The sequence below is a fragment of the Pseudonaja textilis genome, chromosome 1 (genome assembly GCF_049901715.1).
Source record: "Pseudonaja textilis isolate UNSWEBS1 chromosome 1, rPseTex1.2, whole genome shotgun sequence".
Lineage (NCBI taxonomy): Eukaryota > Metazoa > Chordata > Lepidosauria > Squamata > Elapidae > Pseudonaja > Pseudonaja textilis.
Window position 1 is genome coordinate 84,628,517 of NC_141990.1, and position 23,310 is coordinate 84,651,826.

At 39.1% G+C, this 23,310-nt stretch overlaps 1 protein-coding gene across 4 annotated transcripts in view; it reads right to left on the reverse strand.

Moving 5' to 3' along the window:
- Positions 1-23,310, reverse strand: part of PHACTR2 (phosphatase and actin regulator 2) — a 98,387-nt gene that overhangs the window by 39,892 nt on the left and 35,185 nt on the right. The window contains exon 1 of one of the 4 annotated variants that reach the window (XM_026705610.2): positions 19,417-19,852. The exons of 2 other annotated variants lie outside the window; for them this stretch is intronic. In XM_026705610.2, the coding sequence (XP_026561395.1) occupies positions 19,417-19,459 (43 nt within the window). In that variant the 5' untranslated portion in view covers positions 19,460-19,852. Of the gene's footprint in view, positions 1-19,416; positions 19,853-23,310 lie in introns of those variants that run through there. One more of the 4 variants, XM_026705611.2, reaches the window with a different exon arrangement.

Here is a 23,310-nt window from a genome sequence, read left to right on the forward strand (position 1 = left end):
TGTATTCTGTCACATTCCCACTGGGCTCTCTTTAGCTCCCCAAATCTAGAACTAGTATCTGCCGTACTCTTAGCAGGATTTTTGGAAATGGGTTGCTCTTTCTAGGGCTGAGAAAGAGGCACTTGCCTAAGATGGGACTAGAACCCAAGGTCTCCAAGATTCCAAATTAATGCCTTTAATCACTACATCAAATTGGCTGTTGGAAACATAAAAAGATCACAATTAATAAAATTCAAGAAAAAAAAAACCCTGATACCAACCAAAGTCCAAAGCAATCCAGAAAATACTCTAAAATGTATGTTAAGCTTCAAAGAACCTCTCTGGAAAAAGTCCCACCTTCAATTCTTCCCTAAGGTTGAAGTCGAGGCTAATTTAACATCCAGTGGCAAGGGCACTGAAGAGGATTGGTGCTGTTAAGGCAAGAAGCACCTCTGTGCCTTTCTCCCCTCACCTTCCAGAGTGGTCCATGTTAGATATCATTATACACTGCATAATAGTCATTTTCATCCATGCCAGGGTTTTCAACCAAATGAAGGTATTCATGTCAAAAAATACAAGTTTAAAATTATAAAATGAGTACTTAACCCTCAACTTTTAAATATTTTTATTTAGAAAATTTATATTGCTGGCTACTTGCACATGGTGACTCAACAGGACATAAAAGCACAATATAAAGAAAATAAACATAATAAAAAGTAAAAAGCCCAGGGATGGGCTTCAAAAATTTTAGCAACTGGTTCTCTGCCTGGTTGCTGGGTGGGTGTGGCCTAGTCAGCCTCCTACACCACGGTGGGGGGGGCATTTTTGCCCTTCCCGGGGTCTGGAGACCCTCTGGAGGTCGGAAACAGGCCTGTTTCTGGCCTTCCCAAACTTCCAGGAGGCCTGTTCTCGCCTTCCCCAGGCTCAGAGGGTTTTCCTTGAGCCTTCGGGAAGAAGAAACTGGCCTGTTTCCAGCCCTCCAGAGCCTCTGGGAGGGCCATTTTTCACCCTTCCTGAGACTCTGCAAAGGCCCTGCACTTACCTGGCATCCAAAACAGGTTGTGTGGGGACTCCTGGGAGGGGCGGGGTAGGGTGGGCAGGGCTAGCCAGGGGCGGGATTTGCTGGTTCACCGAACTGGCCATAAAATTAGCTACCAGTTAGCTACGGATTCGCCTGAACTAGGAAGAACTGGTAGCAGCCAACCCTGAACCCACTCCCACCCCAGCGACAACAAACATTAATACCAGCCATTTAATGGGCTCCATCCCCCTCTGGGTTCCCCAAGCCCAATGGCAGAATGTCTTCAGGGCCTTCTGAAAGTGTGTCATAGTGGAGGCCAGTCTAATTTCCAGAGGAATGATGTTCCAGAGAGAGGAAATCATGAAACAGGCCCTTCTTCTGAGTCCCGCCAGATGTATCTCTGTAGGGGACAGGACCCACAACATTCCTTGCGTCCCCGCTCTAGTAGGTTGGGTGGATGAGACTGGCAAGAGATGGTCTCTCAAACAACCTGGTCCCAAGCCATGAAGGGCTTTAAAAATGACAACCAGCACCTTGAATTGCACCTGGAAGCAAATTGGCAACCAATGCAGCTCCTGCAGGATAAATGATACATGTGCACACTGAGGTCTGCACAAAACCATGAGGGCCTCTGCATTTTGCACCAACTGGAACTTCCAGGTGCTTTTCAGGGACAGCCCCACATAGAGCTTGTTACAAAACAAATGCAAATACAAAATTAATTGCCTCAAATATTCTTCCTTTTAATAATTACTGATATACCAGCCTAAAATAAAGTTAAGGAATTGTCAATATATATATTAAAACAAAAGTAAAGCAGTGGCAAGCAAACATGAAAGATTCTATTAAATATCTTCACAAACATACCAGATATTAAAAAGTCAATATCTCAAATTCCTCTGCATTAGGAGAAGGGAGGCACTGTATGCACATAAGTACTGTGGATCAAGAAAAGCTCTTAGCCCAGCTTGTTCTACTTGATTCGATTCTTACATCATTCTTAAGTAATAATATTGTCTGTTTGGTTTTAATTTACCATTGTGGTTTGTGAACCAGTATTTATTTACTATATTATACACACCCAACCAATTGTGGTTTATTTTATAAATCCTGGTGTAAAATGGTAAGACACCAGGATTAAAACCCTAAAAAGGGGACAAATCTCAACTTTAACATATTTTAAATTAATGCACCGGCTGAGAATACATCATTTTTGGAATTTCTCCTTTACTGATTTTAGATCAGATGTGAAAGAATACAATATATCAACCGTTTCTCTGCTAGCCTAATATAACCCAAGTACATTTTTTCAGTGAAATGGCGAGCAACTTTGCCTCTCAATCATTAGCACAAACTAGTCAATATGCTTACTGAGCCATTTTGTAATTGTATATGAATTGTGTATGAAGCTTGTCTGATTTCTTATGGATTCTGCCCACTAAACAGCAGATTCTAATCTGTATACTTCTATGTAAGAGGTCAAAATTGGATTTCATGTGTAAATCCAACAGCAAACAGAGGAAATACAGTATAATAACCATCTGTCCCAAATTTAAATTTACCAATTTGCCAATCTGAAAATGATAAATTAAAATGGATAAGGTTGTGGTGTGATTTCAAAAAACAAGAATGCTTTCTGATTACAAACAAGAACGATCTTACCAAAGATGGGAATTGATGAACAATCCTTTGCTGTTAAACACCGTTTCATTAGAAAGCCATGGGTGTTAAACTAAAGATAATTTTCATTATGTATCAAATTTCAACTTCTGGCAAGCAGCTGTTTCATTGAATGCTTCAAGTGTAGAACTAACAACAGGGAATTGTGAAATAAAAGAAGGAGGGAGGATACTCCACACAAGCCTTCTCAGTTATATCCTTTATCCAATGTGCTTACAAAAAAATAATCACAATGAAAAGTAAACACTGGAAACTATAAACAAATTCAGCTATATTTTAAAAGCTTAAAAACTCAGAAAGATTATGTTCTTGACCAATCAGTCTGAATAATGACCCTCTGTGCTGACTTTATAAACTGTAATCTCATGTATCTGGTAACAGGAAAGGCTTAATTTGTGGAGTTTTAAAGTCATAATTTTATAAAATTTAGATTATAATCATACATGGATTGCAGCCAAGCAACTCTGTAAATGGCCTTCTTTTCCTCAACTCCTCTCCCTCCCAGCCAGTCATCACAAACTGTCAGAATAGCAGCTCATGAAGTCTCAAGTATACAATTTTTAGCTCAAATATACCACTTCTTTGTTTAAACAGTGAAAATACATCACTGACACTGCTACCACCTACCTAGAATACACAGAAGATAAAGCACACCATCATTTCTTAGCAGTATCTATAAATAAGAACAAATTCATAGAATAAACATTTAGGTAGCAAGAAAGAATTATATGCCATATGGGGCAGAAAACATCATTTATTTACTACAATTAAGCCTTGTCTGCAGTCTACAAGAACGAAGAATTTACTATGGTATTCTAATATTAGGAAACTTAATCTGAGTCTAGCACTCTAAGTGTGTGTCAGTATGCTGTATATATCTCCTAGTTAGGGTATAGGCAAGATTATATTAGTTTGCATAGAAAAATATATGCATAGTTAGAATAAAGCTGGACTCTAACTGCACTTGTGGCACACTTGCTAAAGTGTGCTGATTGTTCCTTACCTTACCAACAAGGAACACTCTTTCTTGGCACTATGAAATAGTTGGGATTATTTAAACTGAAAAATCTTAAATCCCCTGCAGAACCCACTTTTGATCAATGTAGGTTGAGACAGACATCCTAAGTCAATGTTGCATTTGCATTGACTGTAATAAGAAATGAAAGAGAAAAATTTTTGAATTAAAATATCAAAATTAAATCCTGCTTTAATGTGTAATATAAATTTATCCAATAGAATGATTCTTTGCCAGCTATTTGAGAACTATAGGAAAATAAGATGTGGAAGGAATATTATGTAGGTTTGCCACCTTGAGATACTTATAAATGTAATAAAGGTAGGGTAAAAATCTAATAAATAAATGTTCTGCTGTACAGATTTGATTTACTCATCTCTGGGTTATTCTGATAGGATTATAGTCCACAATGATGAAGCGACTGAGAGTAAATTATGCCAGCTACTTTCAATTCCAAAAGCCTTTACTGAATATCATAAACTGTAGGTATGACTATTGCCTGAGCTACATGGAGAACAAAAATAGTACTTGAATGCAAGTACATGCAAAGATCACTCTATACTGTACTTGCTTTCTAGAGCTCTTTAGGAGGCCAATTTCTCTTTGAAATTCCTCCCTATTATCTTTGAACACATATTGTTTAATATGATTTACAATATAAAATTAAAATAACAAACTCTCAAATTACAGCCATGTGTTCTCTTTCACTGAAACGTGTATTTTTAAAGAAACAAATGGTGCAAGAAATGGTTATTTTTATACAACCCAGGTTTAAGTTCCTTCCATTAAAATGAATGCCTTTCTAAAGGCATTTAAAAGGAGTGGTTGGTGACATTTTTTAACTTGTAAAGGCCTAACAAAGGCTTAGTCACCAGTATTTTACACAATGTAATTTCTCAAATTCTGTTCCTGTTCCTGCCCACAATCAACCATTTCTGCATTTAAGCTTTTAATTTTATTTTATTTTATTACATTATGTAGGTGATTGCTAGTATATACTTTCTCATTTAGAACATGAAAAATATAGAAAACAAAGATTAGAACAAAAGGCCTTTTTCATTTATATTTAGAAATTTAACTATAAAGCCATATTTTATACTAGAAGAGTTTTAAAACCAAAGCACTTTATATCCTTCTCTGAAAATCCATAGAATTTAATGGATGATTTAAACATAATATTTTAACATCAGCAAATACACATACTGGCTAAAAGGCAGGTGTAATTATTTTGTTAAATAGGAATAAGATATTTATTTTAATTTGTCAATCCCTTACAAAATAATAGGTATAAGTATAAACATGAGTTAGAATACAGAAAATAGGTACGATTAAAAGGGGACAATAGGACAGGGACGATAGGCACGATGGTGCACTTATGCATGCCCCTTATATCGTGGCAGGCCCTACCTGTTAAAGAAAGGAAGAAAGAAAGAAAGAAAGAAAGAAAGAAAGAAAGAAAGAAAGAAAGAAAGAAAGGAGGGAGGGAGGGAGGGAGGGAGGGAGGGAGGGAGGGAGGGAGGGAGGAAAGAAAGAAAGGAAGGAAGGAAGGAAGGAAGGAAGGAAGGAAGGAAGGAAGGAAGGAAGGAAGGAAGGAAGGAAGGAAGGAAGGAAGGAGACAGAGACAAAAGATAAAAAGAAAAGAAAACCCCCCAAATACCAGAAAGTCATACCATTTATGAAGCTGCTTCCTACTAGGGTATGTGTGTGCCTTCAAATTAGTATTGGCTCCTGACAATTTCCTGGACAAATCCGTGCAGTTTTTTTCATAACAGCTTGGAAATGGTTTGCCATTACCTGGTTCCTAGAGCTGAGAGAGAATGACTGGCCCAAGCTTACCCAGGGAGCTTCCCGCCCAAAGTGGAACTAGAATTCACACTCTCCCAGTTTGTATCCTGGTGCTTTAACCACTATGACCAAGTGGCTGTCTATCCTTTCTAGATCAATTATGATATTGTCTACCACCATTCTTTACCTGGCTGTCTCAGCTTTACAGGTAAGCAGATCAAATATTGAAACAGAGCATTAAAATGCAGCTTTAAAAAAAATTCTAAGAATGACTCCTGATCCCAATGTATTGGTATTAAACACTAAGCTGAAGACTTGTACTTAAAAACTGGGGATTAATTTTGCATAACCTTAAAAAAATTAACACTTAGGTAGGTCAGGAAGCCAAATGAATATACACGAAATTGCCTGCATGTATCCTGATTTTCCTTAATGTCAAATTGCTCACTGTTAATATTGGGGAAAAGAGGTTGAAGAAATTCATTTGTACTACAAAAACAAAACACCCACAGAAACTTATTAAAGACTGTACTAGTGCTAATATCCATAAGCCATATGGAGTCTGCCAAGCAGTTCACAGCAACAAAGTCATGTCATATAGCAATAGCACTTAGACTTATATATCTCTTCACAGTGCTTTACAGCCCTCTCTAAGCAGTCAGCATACTGCCCCCAACCATCTGGGTCCTCATTTTACTGATCTTGGAAGGATGGAAGGCTGAGTCAACCCTGAGCTAGTAAGACTCTAACTGCTGGCAGTCGGCAGTCAGCAGAAGTAGCCTGCAGTACTGCAAACTAACCACTACACCAGCACAGCTCTCGTATCTGTTGGGCAGACAGCAGAGGTAGGAAAGATGCCAGTCTGGCTTCAAACACCCTACTTTCATGCTCTGGTGGCATGAAGAAGGCAACGTGGTACACAGCTGCCGCTGCCAGGTTTAGACGATTCTATAACTGACAGTATTACATCATGACAACATGGCCTGACCACTCTCCCATATCTCTGGGGAGGGCATTTCGTGTTGAAAATGGTCCCACGTAAATCCCCTGGCATTAGGAACCTAGAGAATATCCCAAAACCTCCAATCCAGGAGTCTCAATAGTCCAGCAATCAAAAAAAAACTATATGGCTGTATGTTATCAGTAGCATGGATCTTTCCATTCTCATGATATAACATTCTGGTCAAACATCCTGACATGCACAGCGCCTTGTTCATCACCACCATCATTTCATAGTGCAACAGATAAAGGGGGAAAGCCCATGCAACACAGGTCTTGGGAAGGCAGTCTACAGAGAGGACACAACTACAAAAGAGAATATTCTCTTTTGTCAGTCAGAAGTATGTAAGATCAGAGGACTCAAGCCGCTCTCTGGATAGGGTTGAGAAACAGGACAGGCAAAAAAAAAAAGTAACCTTCCTTTTTTCTTTTGCCAGAAACAGTCATGTTACCAGCAAAGCAAAACGAATGATTTTCCTGCCTTTCCTGTTTCAGTGAAATTAACTGCTTCATTCTTCTTCCATATTAGCCACTTTGCCAGGAAAAAAAATATTCTTAAATGGTGATCTAATAGTACAATCTATCTATTTACAATCTATCTTATACCCTTTCCCTCCTAATATTTAATAGGTGATGAAGTCTATGGGATGATCGTTGTTGAAGAAATATTTTAAACCTAATCCAAAAAGAATGTTAATGCTTTTTAGCAGATTAAGTTTAAAATCTTTTTTAACAACAATATCAACAATTAATAAGTTCCTTAATAGGGGCAGAACAGGTACTTGTGGTTCTCTTTATTTTTTATTAACTGCATCACATCTCCCAATAGGACATTAATAGAAAAGACAATACAGAAAAAGTTGCTGCTTCTCTAAATATTACTGAAATCTTGGAGTGGGATGTTTCACTTCCGGAGTTTTAGTGTAGCATCAGCTGCCACCTTTGGATGTCATACATACAACATAAAATCTTATACAATTCCAGTTTATAAATGATGCTATCTATTTCCTATAGACAGCCCTGATACCTAAAGACTTCATGTCCTGTTCCTTCCCTGCTAGAACCCAAGGTTCTGAAACTTTAGATTACAATGTATTTCAGCAGAAGTCTCCTATAGTTTTCTTATAGAGCTCTGGTGGCGCAGTGGTTAAAATGCAGTACTACAGGCTACTTCTGCTGATTGCTGGCTGCCTACAAGTTGGCAGTTCAAATCTCACCAGGTTCAAGGTTGACTCAGCCTTCTATCCTTCCGAGGTGGGTAAAATGAGGACCCAGATTGTTGGGGGCAATATGCTAACTCTGTAAACCGCTTAGAGAGGACTGTGAAGCAGTATATAAATCTTATTGCTATAGTTTTCAAATTTTCAGTGGAATCCTCTGAATTATAATGGTGGAATAGTAAAATCCAATCTACTATTTCTTTACTGCAAGTAGTCCTTGCTGAATGACCATTTATTTAGCAACTATTTGAAGTTACGCTGGCACTGAATAAACGATACTTACATCCAGTCTTTGAAGTTATAGCCGCTGTCTCATCCCCATTGTCACATGATCAAAATTCAGGTGTTTGGCAGTCTCCCTGCATTTATAACTGCAGGGTGCATTTCAACTTCCACCCACCTGTCTATCTCCCTCCTCTCTCTGCCCTTTGGGATGTCCTGCATCCTATTCCTCTGTTGCCCTGCGGTCTGCCACCCGTGCATTTCATCACACCTTGCTGGGCATGCCTCCTCACTAGCAAGAAGACAACAAAGTAGGTTACTGGGAGCAGTAGGATGGCAGAACGCAGGGCAGCTCGCTCACCTTTTCATCCCAGGCCTGGCTATGTTTGTGCTAGGTCAAAGCAGCCATTTACTCATCCACCAGCAAGCTTTCGAGCTCACCCGGGTTTCACATTTTCCTGCCATCTTCCACACTAACTGGAAGCTAGCAGGAAGTCACAAGGATGGCTTAGCCCAGGCCTGTCAAACTGGTGGCCCAGAGGCATCACGCATAGGCCACGCCCACCCCACAAAGGCAGAAAATACCGCGATACGTCATGATACGATCATGTGAAGCGATCGAGTTTGACACTGGTGGCCTAGCCTAATGACTTGCTAGTCTCACTTAACAAGTACAGTGGGGCCTGCTGGATTGCTGCCACAAACTGATGTGGTTACGTGATGTCGCATTTTACAACTGCATGGCTTAGCAATGGAAATGCGAACCCCAATTACTATCATTAACTGAGGACTTAATTGTATAAATAACCAAGGGTGGGTAATACGTAACTATATAGGAATGGGGAGACAAAATATTCTGTTCAACCCTTTTGGCACCCCCTCTCTTTTGCGTGAGCCCCTCACCTAGCTGCAAATCTGATGCAGTGAACTTGCATTGAGGAATCCAAATGCTTTTAAAAAATAACCTGCTGACAGGCAACTCTGTTCCTGGGTCTTGGCTGCTTGTTTTCCCCTGCAAGTCACTGCACAGTGACAGTCATTTCACTGTCAAAAACCAACAGTTGGGATTCCTGTCTGCCAACCAGGGCACAATTGCATCAGTTTTTCTGCCTGCAGTATTAGAAAGACCGAATATTGCTTAAGGAAAACTTCAGGGGCCTCTCACATCCCCAGCGCATGCTATGTGCATTTCTTTATGCAGAAAGCAACGACATATGCTTCCATCAGAGTAGCCCTCTGCTAAAAGCAGAAGAAACCAGAACAAAGTTGGTGAGATCCATTTCAAAAGGAGACATTTTTTTTAAAAAATTAACTCTTTATGAATCTTTGGGAAAAGCTCTCATTCAGAAAGCTTGCGTCTCTTAAAAATCAGGTACAACAACACTAACAATGTTAACCACATGCGCAAGTGAAAACTCAAGAGAAAAGCAGAGATGTTGTGTAAAATGTTGTTCGTAAATATTCATTGTACAGGTAGTCCTCGATTTGCAACCACATTCATTTAGCAACCATTCGAAGCTGCATCAGCAATGAAAAAAAAAATGATTTGCAACTGGTCTTCTTCGCATACACAACTGACGGAGCATCCCCCCAGTCACGTGATCAAAATTCTGGCACTTGGCAACTGGCATGTATTTGCGATGGTTGCAGGGGACATGTAGGGTCATGTGATCATCATTTGCAACTTCCCCAGTTGGCTACCAACAAGCAAAGTCAATGGCTGAAACCAAATTCACTTAATGACCATATGATTTGCTTAATGGCAGTGACAAAACACGTTGTAAAACTGGTTGCTACTCACTTAACAACCCACACGTTTTTGCCACAGAAATTCTAGTCCCAACTGTAAATTGAGGACTACTTGCATTACCCTGCATTTACCAGGCTTATACAGGTAATCTTCGACTTACAACCACAATGGAGCCCCACATTTCTGTGGTTAAGTGAGAGACATTTGTGAAGTGAGCTTTGCCTCATTTTACGACCTTTACTTGCCACAGTTGTTAAGTGAATCACCACAGTTGACAAGTTAGTAATACGGTTGTTAAGAGAATCTGGCTTCCCCATTGTTTTTGTTAGTCAAGAATTTGCAAAAGATGATCCCGTGTCTTTGGGACACAGCCACGGTCGTATGTATGAGTCAGTTGCCAAGCATCTGAATTTTGGTCACAGGATTATGGGGATGCTACAAAGGTCGTAAATGTGAAAAACGGCCATAAGTCACTTTTTTCAGTGCCTTTGTAACTTTGAACAGTTCCTAAGTGAACTGTTGTAAGTTGAGGATTGCCTCTATGCTGTTATCAGAATACTGATAAAGGATAATTATACCAATATTAATAATTATTCTCAGCAGACATGCTTTGCATATAGTAAGATATTTGAATATAAAAGTATAGGGTGATACTTTCTGTGGATTTAATTGGAAGTTCTTCCTTTCTTTCTAATTTTAAAATACTTTTTAAAAATGCAAAAAAATCTTTGGAAAAGAACTGATTCTCACAGAAATCTTCACTTTTTCATAAAACAGATATCTTCACTTTAGTGCAACAGATGCCTACATGATCTATGCATCATATGCTGTCTAGAAATACACAGAAATTACTACCAAGGGGGATCCAAATCAGAACATTTCCAAAGGAGAGTCAATAAATAGCAATAGCACTTAGACTTATATACCGCTTCACAGTGTTTTGTAGCCCTCTCTAAGCAATTTATAGAGTCAGCATATTACCCCCAACAATCTGGGTCCTCATTTTACCCACCTCGGAAGGATGGAAGACTGAGTCAACCTTGAATGGATAGAGAAGTTTATTAAAGTCTGCATGCTTGTAAATGCCACTGACCATTCAAAAACACCACTTGCTCTCATAACACGCTTCTATTACACTGTTCTACTGGCCATTCTGAAACAGGATGTTGGACTAAAAAACATTACAAAATCATCTATCAGGGTTTTCTTATGTCCTTCATAGCTAAACCCTAATCAATATTATGCAAGTCACTGTAGCGGTATCATTACTGTACTAGAGGAGGTACTAAATAGGTCTTGTTTAATATAAACATGAATAACTAAGTATTTTCACAACCTCTCACAGCAGTAATGTGAGGGTCAATTTCATTACTTCACACAATCATTTATCTTATCTAACATGTTCTGTTTGTATTTTGAATGAACATTTACTAATACATCAACTAATATTTATCCACTTAGTCTCTGAGAATGTTTTGTCAACAATCAGCTTGAATATTTGAAAATAATAGTAACTCCTGGCTGCATTTAGGAAATTCTGTGCATATATTTGAAAGATAGATGAACTTTTTTAAGGTCAGGTACATAGTGAATATACACTGCTCAAAAAAATAAAGGGAACACAAAAATAAGACATCCTAGATCTGAATGAATGAAATATTCTTATTAAATACTTTGTTCATTACATAGTTGAATGTGCTGACAACAGAATCACACAAAATTTATCAATGGAAATCAAATTTAGCAACCCATGGAGGTCTGGATTTGGAATTACACTCAAAATTAAAGTGGAAAAAACCACTACAGGCTGATCCAACTTCGATGTAATGTCCTTAAAACAAGTCAAAATGAGTCTCAGTATTGTGTGTGGCCTCCACGTGCCTGTATGACCTCCCGACAACGCCTAGGTATGCTCCTGATGAGGTGGCGGATGGTCTCCCGAGGGATCTCCTTCCACACCTGGACTAAAGCATCCCTCAACTCCTGGACAGTCTGTGGTGCAACGTGGCGTTGGTGGATGGAGCGAGACATGATGTCCCAGATGTGCTCAATTGGATTCAGGTCTGGAGAACGGGTGGGCCAGTCCATAGCATCAATGCCTTCATCTTGCAGGAACTGCTGACACACTCCAGACACATGAGATCTAGCATTGTCATGCATTAGGAGGAACCGAGGGCCAACTGCACCAGCATATAGTCTCACAAGGGGTCTGAGGATCTCATCTCGGTACCTAACGGCAGTCAGGCTACTTCTGGCGAGCACATGGAGGGCTGTGAGGCCCCCAACCACCATTACTGACCCACTGCCAAACCAGTCATGCAGGAGGATGTTGCAGGAAGAAGAACATTCTCCACAGCGTCTCCAGACCCTGTCATGTCTGTCACATGTGCTCAGTGTGAACCTGCTTTCATCTGTGAAGAGCACAGGGTGCCAGTGTTGAATTCGCCAATCTTGGTGTTCTCTGGCAAATGCCAAACGTCCTGCACAGTGTTGGGCTGTAAGCACAACCCCCACCTGTGGACGTCGAGCCCTCATACCACCCTCATGGAGTCTGTTTCTGACAGTTTGAGCAGCCACATGCACATTTGTGGCCCGCTGGAGGTCATTTTGCAGGGCTCTGGCAGTGCTCCTCCTGTCCCTCCTTAAACAAAGGTGGAGGTAGCAGTCCTGATGCTGGGTTGTTGCCCTCCTCCGGCGTCCTCCACGTCTCCTGATGTACTAGCCTGTCTCCTGGTAGCGCCTCCGTGCTCTGGACACTACGCTGACTGACACAGCAAACCTTCTTGCCACAACTCACATTGATGTGCCATCCTGGATGAGTTGCACTACCTGAGCCACTTGTGTGGGTTGTAGACTCCGTTTCATGCTACCACTAGAGTGAAAGTACCACCAGCATTCAAAAGTGACCAAACCATCAGCCAGAAAGCATAGGATCTGAGAAGTGGTCTGTGGTCACCACCTGCAGAACCACTCCTTTATTGGGGATGTCTTGCTAATTGCCTATGCTTTCCACCTGTTGTCTATTCCATTTGCACAACAGCATGTGGATTTGATTGTCAATCAGTGTTGCTACCTAAGTGGACAGTTTGATTTCACAGAAGTATGATTGACTTGGAGTTACATTGTGTTGTTTAAGTGTTCCCTTTATTTTTTTGAGCAGTGTATATATAAAACACTAAATAATAATTCATATATTTGATTTAAATCAAAGCACTTTGAATTTTCAGAAGTCTTGATTTTAATTATATTTAGAAATGTCTTTTATATTTCTTATTTTTAACATTATTATATTTTGCTTATGTTGGTTATTGCTATTGTCTCTTACATGTGTTTGTTGAGTTTTTTTTAATCGGACCATGATATTTTAACTATAATTTATCCGTCTAAGTCAGCAAGTGCCTGTTTTGAATTGTAACAGCGCTGAAGTGAACTTGGCTCACTCAGTTGGAAAATTTTAGTCTTCTCAGAAATTCTCAGGATCTGAACAGATACAGATATACAGAGTGGCAGGTATTTTGAAGGCCTTTAAAAAAATCACTGAGGAGGCCCTGAAAATGAACTTAAACCCAATAAATATAGCAAAGCTCTGGCACAAAAAATGCCATTGAGTTAGCTCTCTCAAGTATTTATATTCTGCACTGACTAGAATGACTGGATTTTTGCAAAAGGAGCACCCTGTACCCTGCATCAAACAGGAGGATTTCACAGCCTGGTGATTTGAAAACTATTTCTCTCTCAAGAGGCCAATTGCAGGTGCTCCGAGTCAGGTGGACAATTTGTGTCACCAATTATTAAGTGCTCTATAGTGGTTGGAAAGATGAAAACCACCTCTGAAGAGGGTGAACAAAACTACTGCATACTGCATAGTGTGGTGACAAAAAACTACTGCATACTGCATCCAGTTTTGGTCACCACACTATAAAAAAGGTGTTGAGACTCTAGAAAAAGTGCAGAGAAGAATAACCCAAGATGACTAGGGGACTGGAGGCTAAAACATATGATGAACAGTTGCAACTACTCAGCATGGCTAGTCTAGTGAAGAGAAGGGCCAGGGGAAGGAAGACATGATAGCAAGTTTCCAAAATTTGAGGGGCTGCCAGAGAGAGGAGGGGAGTCAACTATTTTCCAAGGCACCTGAAGGCCAGATAAGGAATAACGGATGGAAACTGATCAAGGAGAGATTCAACCTCGAAATAAAGAGAAATGTTCTGATAGTGAGAACAATCAACCAATGGAACAGCTTGCCTTCGGACTTGTGGGAGTTTCATCACTGGCATCTTTCAAGAAGAAACTGGATTGCCACTTGTCAGAAATGATGTAGGCTCTCCTGCTTGGGCGGGGGGTTTAGACTAGGTGATCTACAGGATTCCTTCCAACTCTGTTAATCTGTCAATCAATTTATCACAGAAACTCTATTTGTTTGAGCTACATTTCACCTTATTGTTTTTCAGTTATTACTACAGGTAGTTCTCAGCTTATTTAGTAACCATTCAAAGTTACAACGGCACTGAAAAAAGTATGACCATTTTTCACACTTATGACTATTGCAGCATCTCCATGGTCATGTAATCAAAATTCAGATGCTTGGCAACTGACTTATATTTATGACGGCTGCAGTGTCCTGGAGTCATGTGATCACATTTCGCAACCTTCAAACAAGCAAAGTCAATGGAGAGGCCAGATTCCCTTAAGGACTGTGTCACTAACTTAACCACTGCAGTGATTCACTTAACAACTGTGGCAAGAAAGCTCGTAAAAATGGGGGGAAATTCACTTAACAAAAGTCTCACTTAGCAACAGAAATTTTGGGCTCAATTGTGGTGGTAAGTTCAGGACTACCTGTACTTCAGTATAAACTCATGTTAAGATTGAAAATTTCTCTGAAGAGCTACTTGGCATGCTTCACAAATCTGCTCTTGCAATTTTGCTCTACTGTTCATTTCCCTCAATTAGAGGTAGTTCTCAACTTACAACCATTCGTTTTGTGACAAAAGTTACAATAGCATTTAAAAAATTATTTATGACTGGTTTTCACACTTATAACCACTGTAGCACCCTCATGGTCACCTGATCAAAATTTGGCCATTTGGCAACTGAAATGCATTTAGGGCAGTTGGGACTGTTCTGGGGTCATGTGACCATCATCTGTAACTTTCTCAGACAGCTTCTACAAGCAAAGTCAATGGGAGAAATCGGATTTGCTTAACCACTGCATGATTCATTTAACAACTAGGGATTCACTTAACAACAGTAGCAAAAAAGATTGTAAAATGGGTAGACCAGGTTGCCCTGATAAAAAAAACACTCTTTCCTTTGGTGTAGCCAACAAATTGAAGAAAGCCTGTGGCTCAGAGATTAATACATCTACCTAATATGCAAGTAGCCTGGGTTTGAATCCCAGAAGGTTATGGCTAGCTGATGAGAGCTAAATAGCTTGAAATAGTTTCCCTTTATTTCTGTCGGTAAAACATAAATTGTGGTCATATGTCAAGGACTACCTGTTTATGACCAGCACTTCCTTCAGATGGTCAATAGAGGAAGCAGGAAATAGCAGCCAAGCAGGCCTTTGCCCATTGTCTTTTTTCACTGATACTGTTTAATTTTCACAGGGGAAATTGACCAAACTGTTGCCAATTTCACACCTGTTCCCTGTCTGGGCTTCTGAGGAGCTAGAAAACCATCAAGCCAGCATTTCCCTTACAAGAGCTGAACAAAGCAAAGTCACTACAGAAAGGCTGAAGTTCCTTCCATGGGGAAGTGGAATCATTACACCTCCCCCCTGCCCCCCCCAAACCCCAATTAATCACAAAATTACTATCGCACTGCAGGTGAGCAGGAAATAAGAGTTCTCCAACTCTGCTGACACTGTGGAAATACAGAGGTATGCAGCTGTTTTCAAACTGATGCAGAATCCTCATGGAAGAGCCCTGAGAGACCCAAGGAAACCAGTAGGGGGATTGCCACCTCATGATTCTTTATCAGAAAGTTTCCATTCCAAAATGAAAATTGAGTTTCAACTACGTAGAGAAAGAGAAATGTGCAGTAACACATTCCTTTTCACGCAGAGTTCTTCTCTGCATGACAACTGTTGCATAGAATATGGAAAATTTTAAATTTGACACCTAGTCAGTCTCAATTATTATCAGGGGGCCATTTCTCATTAGCATTTTTAATAGTTTTTTTAAATACAATTTCAAAAATTTCTTGAAACAGAAAAAAACCCTAGTTTTGCAGCTTATGCATAAGTAATAGCTGCTGACAGCATGAGATCAACTTGGTCAGCGTAAGACCAATTTCCTCTTCAGCTACATAGGAAAAACGCTCTTCCTACATTCATAAACAGGAAGTCCCTAAACCCAGAAGACTGAAGAGCAAACTAGTTCAAACGTACATTAATGCTTGATCTAAGACAATCCCTTTGTTGACTGCAAAACACAACAAACAGCAAAATTCTATGGAGTAAAACTCTTTGGCTACAGAAAAGAGGAAACAATATAGTTAGGGCCATCATCACAGCATAAGAAAACACTCTGACAAATAAAATACTTTGATTACAAAATGGCCAGTAACAGAGAATCCAACCATTATTTGGCTAGATTTTTTTTCTATTGACCAAAGAAGTACATTGGAAGTAAGATATAAATCCTTTAAAAAAATTAACTCCTTTAAAAAAATTAACTCCTTTTTTACTGCTAAATAGCACTGGAATATCCAGATATACTATCAAATGTCAGCTTTAAGGGGGAAGTTCTAGTTTGCTCTCAACAACCCCCCAAAATCCTTGAAATATATATGAAGGGCACTTACTTAATAGATATGGAATTTTTCAATGAAAGCTCTGATTCTTCTCCAACAGTCACAGTGGCTAGTAGGAATAGCAGTCAAAATTGTTAGAACTTTAAAGACAGATGGATGGAAGACTCAACTGTCCATTAGTGTTCTATAGTATCACTTCAAGAATATGAAATATGTCAGGTGTAATGTTGCATTATTATGTGTCTTCCTATCTTAATACAGGGTATCCCTCCCAACTTCTAAACTTTTAACTTTACAATCAAACCTCATAATCAATCCACAGAAATTTATGATATAAAGCATTCACATTTTATTATCTAATCCCAGCTATTTAAAAACCATACAAGTCAATTAATTAATTTGAAAACTCTCTTAAACAGCCTTTTCAAGAAACAAATCCAAACAAGGCTGAAAAGACCATTTTAGAGCCAGGTAGTCAATGCCAAAAAAACACCTTATTTTTGAACACGGCCATCTGCTTTGCTTCAGAACAGAAGAATACTCAGTCTACACAACTCTACTCTGATATTTGCAAAGAAAGTACAAACATAGACAGAGGAAGGTATCCTGAAAGCATGTAAACTATCCAGTGATCAATGGAAAAGCAATCATGCAGAGAAATAAACAACTAAAACAGTAAATTGTAGAAACCCAGTATCTTACTGTATATTGTTGTCTTGGTGAAATTTACATTCACTTTTTAAAAATATGCTCTTTAAATATGCTCTTTAAAGTAGCTCCTAATCAATCATATTTTTTTGAAGTGTGTTACCGAATGTATTTCCTCTTGGTCATTTCTTAATAACCTCTAATAAAATTTTGTTAGTAAAACAGTTCTAAACCTGTATGACTGATTATTCTTGTGACTCTCCATCCAAACGCAGAGATTTTTATAAAAGGATTGTGCTGCAATTACTGACATCTATAGAAAAAGAACAGGCACTGAGCAAATTGTGGATCTCTTCATACAGAAGAAACTGCTTGGTTGTTTTCAAATACTTGAATGCTTTATAGGTTTAATAATGCATACTAAGCACAGGTCTCTATCTAAGTAAAAAATAAAGATTTTCTTCAGCCATTTTGACTCCAGAAGATCAAGGTAGTTAAATGTTACTCTTTCTTCCTCAAGCTGAGCTGAGAGACAGTGTCTAGTTGAACATCTTCCTATAAGCTTCCGTAACAGAGTGTGGAAATGAACCAGGATCTCACAACACATTAGCCATTACACAACATCCACTGCTGCCAGAATGGCTACATAACTCAGGGGTGTCAAACTCATGGCCCCTGGGCCAGATGTGTCATGCATCTGGTTTACACAATTCCAGGAAGGCAGCGAATTCCACGTGTTATACAAAAATACCATATCACAATATCACCACTAACAGAAAACATGTTTGTTTTATGCTTTCTTAGCACCTAAGTGCATAACAGACAGATGTTCCTTTTGAAGTTTTCAACTGCCATTGGGCAATTCTTATAAATGGCAGCTACTTGTTCCCTAAAGCTTTCCAGGTGGGTACTTTTGTCAAAGATTTGCTATGCAGCTCCAGAAATTTACTGCTCTAAGGAGAACAATTAAGGTTTACGCTAATGGATCTTAACATGTTGCTGAGCCAATGATGTTGAAGAGGGACAGGAAGGAATGAGTTATACTTCCTATTCTACTGCATCTGTTAAATATCTGAAATATGCTCAAGAGAGGAATAATTTGTGAAACAACTGTAAAGCCCTAAAACCCTAAGCTGTTAAACCCTTATTCTATGAATATAACAAAGATCTATGAATGTTCACATTTCATGTGTCTTTTGAAGGAAAAAACAGCCCCTAATTGTAAAGTATTCAACTGCTCTGAGTCATAATTACTAGGAGTGTCACTGCATCTGTATTCTACAAAAAAATGAAGAAATTAATTAATAAATAGCCCACAGGAAAACAACTGCACTCTTTCTTAAACAGTGTTCTGTATAGTGTGAATTATGTTTTATACTCTTTCATAGATTCATTTGCACTATGGACACTTCTCTGAACAGAACAGACATTTACTACATTGTCTGATAGAACATATGTCTTTAAGCTGAGATATCAAAATATACTATATTAGTCAGTAATTGGAATCATACTATTGGGTAAAATGTTCCAAAATGTTAACATTTTATGTAGTATTTAAGGAACCCTTAACTTATATCTTCCATAAAGATTCTACACCGGTCTTTAGCTTTTACAATTTTCATTTTAGAAGACCCAAAAAGTGTTATATTAAAATATTTTATGGATTGCCACTGTGCTACATTATTTATCTCATCAACAATCCATTTGTTTTTATAGAACACATTAGGAAGAAAACAACAGTACACACCTAAATATTTACGCGGCTCAAAAGTGAAAGTCGAATGGTGTACAAGAGGATTAGAACTAACTAAACTTACACAAACAATACAAATACAAGATAGGAAACCACACTCGTAACAAAATAAGAATGTGTAAAAGGAGAAGTTGGGCGTGGACTGTAGGGATTTACGTGCTACAAATCTCGGCAATAAAAATGTTGTGGGTTTTTTTTTTTTTGCACCAAGCAATTCCGATTCGAAAAATACAACCAGAAACTTTAATATACAACTCTAAGAAGTCACACATAAACTTTGGGGGGGGGGGGATACAAAAAAAGCCACTATTTTCGGGAAGAACTTCATGGAAAGAAAGGGCTGCTCCTTTAAGAGAAACTCTTGCCGTGATCCCGAGAGGGATCGTCTTTTGCGAAGAATAATAAGGATGGTCTGCCTATTAAGAGATTGGCACCTCGACCATGTTGTTTCCATAAACGCCGGATTCTCTTCTAGCCACAAAAGCGCTCTCTCTCTCTCTCTCTCTCGCTGTCTCTACCTCCCGCTTGGGGGAAGGGAGAATCCGCCAAAAAGATCGCCTCCTTCTCCAGATTTCCAGCTCCACTTACCACTAGCCTCAGCCGAAAGAGTGGAGACCGAGGTCTGGCCCATCTCGCGTCCGGGAGGAGGGCCGGGATCCAGCAATCAGGCGGCTCTCTTGGTCCTCTGGTCAGGTTTCCTCTCGCACAGAAACTTCCGAGAACTCATTTCAGCTTCTCTCAGCGCTGGCTCTTAATCTTAGCAGCCGCCTCCGTGCAACTTCTGCCTGCTCTTGCCGAGCTAGTTGTAAATCCCCCTCCTCCTCCTCCTCCTGTTGCCGCTGCTGCTGCTGCTGCCGCAGCCCAACTCAAACTGTTCCTGTTCAGCCAAATGCCTGTCATTCCTTTATGCAGATTACGGGGAGGGGGCGGGAGCAAAGGTCGTGGGGAGGGAGTCCCGAATCTGGGGCAGCCACGCCGCGCCGACTGGCGGGAAGCGTCCCCCGCACAGCAGCAGTTCGCTGCAAATCTGTAATTCCTCCCAACTCCAGCACGAAGGAGGTGGCAACTTCAGGATAATGCTGAGGTAAATTGAAGAAAAGAGAAGAGGACAACTAGTAGCAAGGTGGAGGGACTCTGTTACAACGGCGATAGGTGCGCATCCATTGGATAGACCTGCAATTCTAGGTTAAGGAGTAAGAAAGCATGAATGAAGTTCTTCCTCCTAGCGCTTCGTTTGAACCGTGTGCCTTGATCTTTAAAACAGGGTCTCCAACCTTAGCAACTTTAAGGCTTGTGGACTTCAACTGCTAGAGTTCTCAGCCAGCTTTGCTGGTTGAGTTTTGCACTAGTCTTAAAGTTGCCAAGGTTGGACCCCTGCTTTAAAAAGCTCTTGCTCTCACTTTGTTTCCCAAGTTCAAAGGGTTTGGGGTTTTTTGTTTTTTGGATGGGCAGGTAGATTAGATGATCCTTCTTAGGTCCTTTTTTCTTTTCTCTCTTCACTCCCTGTTTACTATTGGAAAACTTCCCCCTCCTATTTTGCAGGATTTGTTTTTGTTTACTTACAGCTATGTTACAGCCCATACACTGATATCCTCGTGATTCAAAACAACAGCATTTTCAAAACAGCAGCCTGGATTAATTGCTTTGTGGGCTGCTTTGTGGGTGACATTTCTCTGCAGACCACCAAATTTTTCTTGCGACCACTGGTCTAGATAATATCAATATGATGATGGGTAATGAAGTAACTGCAAGCAAACAGCCAAGCTCAAAAAGCACCACTTTTGTTACTGCAGGTAGTCCTGGACTTACAATGGTCCATTTAATGACCATTCCAAGTTATTAATGACCATTCCAAGTTACAATAGCACTGAAAAAAATGACTCATGACCATTTTTCACGGTTACAACCTTTGTAGCATCCCCGTAATCATGTGATCAACATTCTGATACTTGGCAACGGGTTCATATTTATGACCATTGCTGTGTCCCGAAGGTTGTGTGGTCAGCTTTTGCAACCTTTTGATAAGTCAGTGGGAAGCCAGATTCTCTTAACAACCGGCTTACTAACTTATCAACTGCAGTGATTCACTTAACAACTGCAGCAAGAAAGGTAAAATGAGGCAAACCTCACTTAACAAATGACTCACTTAACAGAAAATTTGGGCTCAATTGTGGTCATAAGTCAAGGACAACCTGTATTTAAATATATGTGAGATGAAAAGTAGCAATTCTAATTTGTCTCCTAGTAGCAACGGAGTATAGAAAATGGATTCTTTCCAACCATTTGTTTCTGATAAGGTAAGTTTTATTTCTTTTCAGCCTTTAATGAAAACATTCAAAAGGAAATATAGTCTGAATAAATGCTTACAACCTCCACAGTAAAGACACCTTTGAACTGAGTTCAACTCCCAATGATTACATCAACATTTTCTAAGCAAAGGTAAAGATGCCCTGGCGTTCAACTCTTGATAATTATAGGGGCACATCCAGATAATGTTTCTTGGATACAAGGCAAATATAGCTTCCCAGTATTTTCTCCCATGACGTTTTTCCAGCTTTCCAACCTAACCTAATATTTCCTGTTGGCTTCCCATCCTAATCAGCCTAACATTACTAACTTTCCAAGTGTAGGAAAGTTGGCCAGATGCTGCCACCTGCTGAGACGTACAACATTATGTTCAATGTTCAAAGAATCCTTTTCAACACTCCTAAGAATTAAACATCTGCAAGAATTTTAAACGTGTCAGAACTTATTAAAAAAACAATCAAACATTAAAATACTAAGTGATTTGTATTTCCATTATCTGACAAAGAAGCATAGCAAAGTGGGAAGGTTATTAATTGTTCATAAGTGAAACCAGCACCCCCACCCCCGACCTTTTGGGTACCAGGGACCAGTTTTATGGAGAGAGGTTTTCTCGTGAACAGGAGCGGGGAATGGTTTTATGTGATGCCTGAATCCTGTGGTTGGGGCTTTGCTTGTTTGCGTGAGCCGGTTTCTGGCATACCGTAGCCTGGTGCAAGTCCACACAGACCGGAGGATGGGGACTCTGAACTAAAGTAATGTTTCATCTTCATGAATTGCCTTCTCCTTTATAAAAAAAAAAAATAACTTTTCTAAGCAAACATGGTAAGTGTTTATCCTAAACTTTTAAAAAAATATGTGCAAATGTATGTGTATATACAGAAGCAAATATATACACATACATACTTTTCATATAGTATTATTGAACTTTCCAGTTTAAATTCAACATTTTATCCAATATTTAAATATTCTGCTTTTCAACTTTTAAAACCATAGGACTGTGAAAACAGAGGATTCTACTAGGAATTCTTTTTGATAAAAAGTGTTAAGGTTGCTGTTAGCAAGCTGCAGATGGGCATTAATGTGAACCATCTGTGAAACAATTTATATGTATTTTCAAAAGCTGTATCTATCTCTCTTGGACAGAGTGAGATTTAATCCTTCTTCTTCTCTGCCCCATTAGGATTACAATTTATCAATAACTTTTGAGGTTCCTGAGAACAACACTAAGATTTTGAGGGATTTGTAAGAACTGAGATCTAGGTTTTGACAGGAGAAAAATTATTAAGTACATAATTGTATTTACATTTATATTATATTAAATATTTAACATCATAAATAAAATCCAAGCAATGAAACCCTAGCATGCCACTTTAAGAGCAACTTGCAATGTAGAAATGTAGATTTGGTTACCCTCAATTTAAGTTAATTTTTATCTCCTGGTAACTGCTAGGAGAATTGAGCTTGTGCTGGTAGATAAAAAAAATGAAATAAATAAAATAAGCAGAGCTAAATCTCATTAATATTTGGATGGAGTCCACCACAGAGAACAAGTGAGTTGGGCCAGATGGCAAAGTTGAAAAACATTTCCTAAATACAATACAAACAGTATAGAAAATAAATATGTGTTTTCCCAGGAAATTACAATGAGTTGTTCATGAGGTCACCAAGCTTGATTCAGAGGAAACTCCCCGCATACATATGCTTTCATACATGCACATATAGATTGACATTGCAGCATTAACAGTATTAACACTTCTTGTTCCTTATAAGGTTTCTAAAGAAAATTTTTAATGTCATATGATTATTATTTTTTTACAATTTAGTTGGATCTTTGCTATTTGTCATTAGTTCCAAGCAGATCACCTTAGTTCTCCTTTCATTGATAGCAACTCACCTCTTTTCTAGTTAGGGAAGAGAGATTAAGCCATTTGTAAGACAACAATTTCTATTGAAACACATCCCTCTATGTTACTATCTAGCACATGTCCTCTGATAACTCGTAATAGACTCAACTTGATTCTAATAAGAATTTTTAAAATTGGGCAATCTTGACCAGCCTATATACTGTAACAACATGCTATTTAATTAGAGAAAAATAAGTAAGAACTCTTAGGGCTTTGCTCCATTGATTAGTTAAAGTTCTCTCCATCTGTCATTCAGCCAGAAGAAATCAAA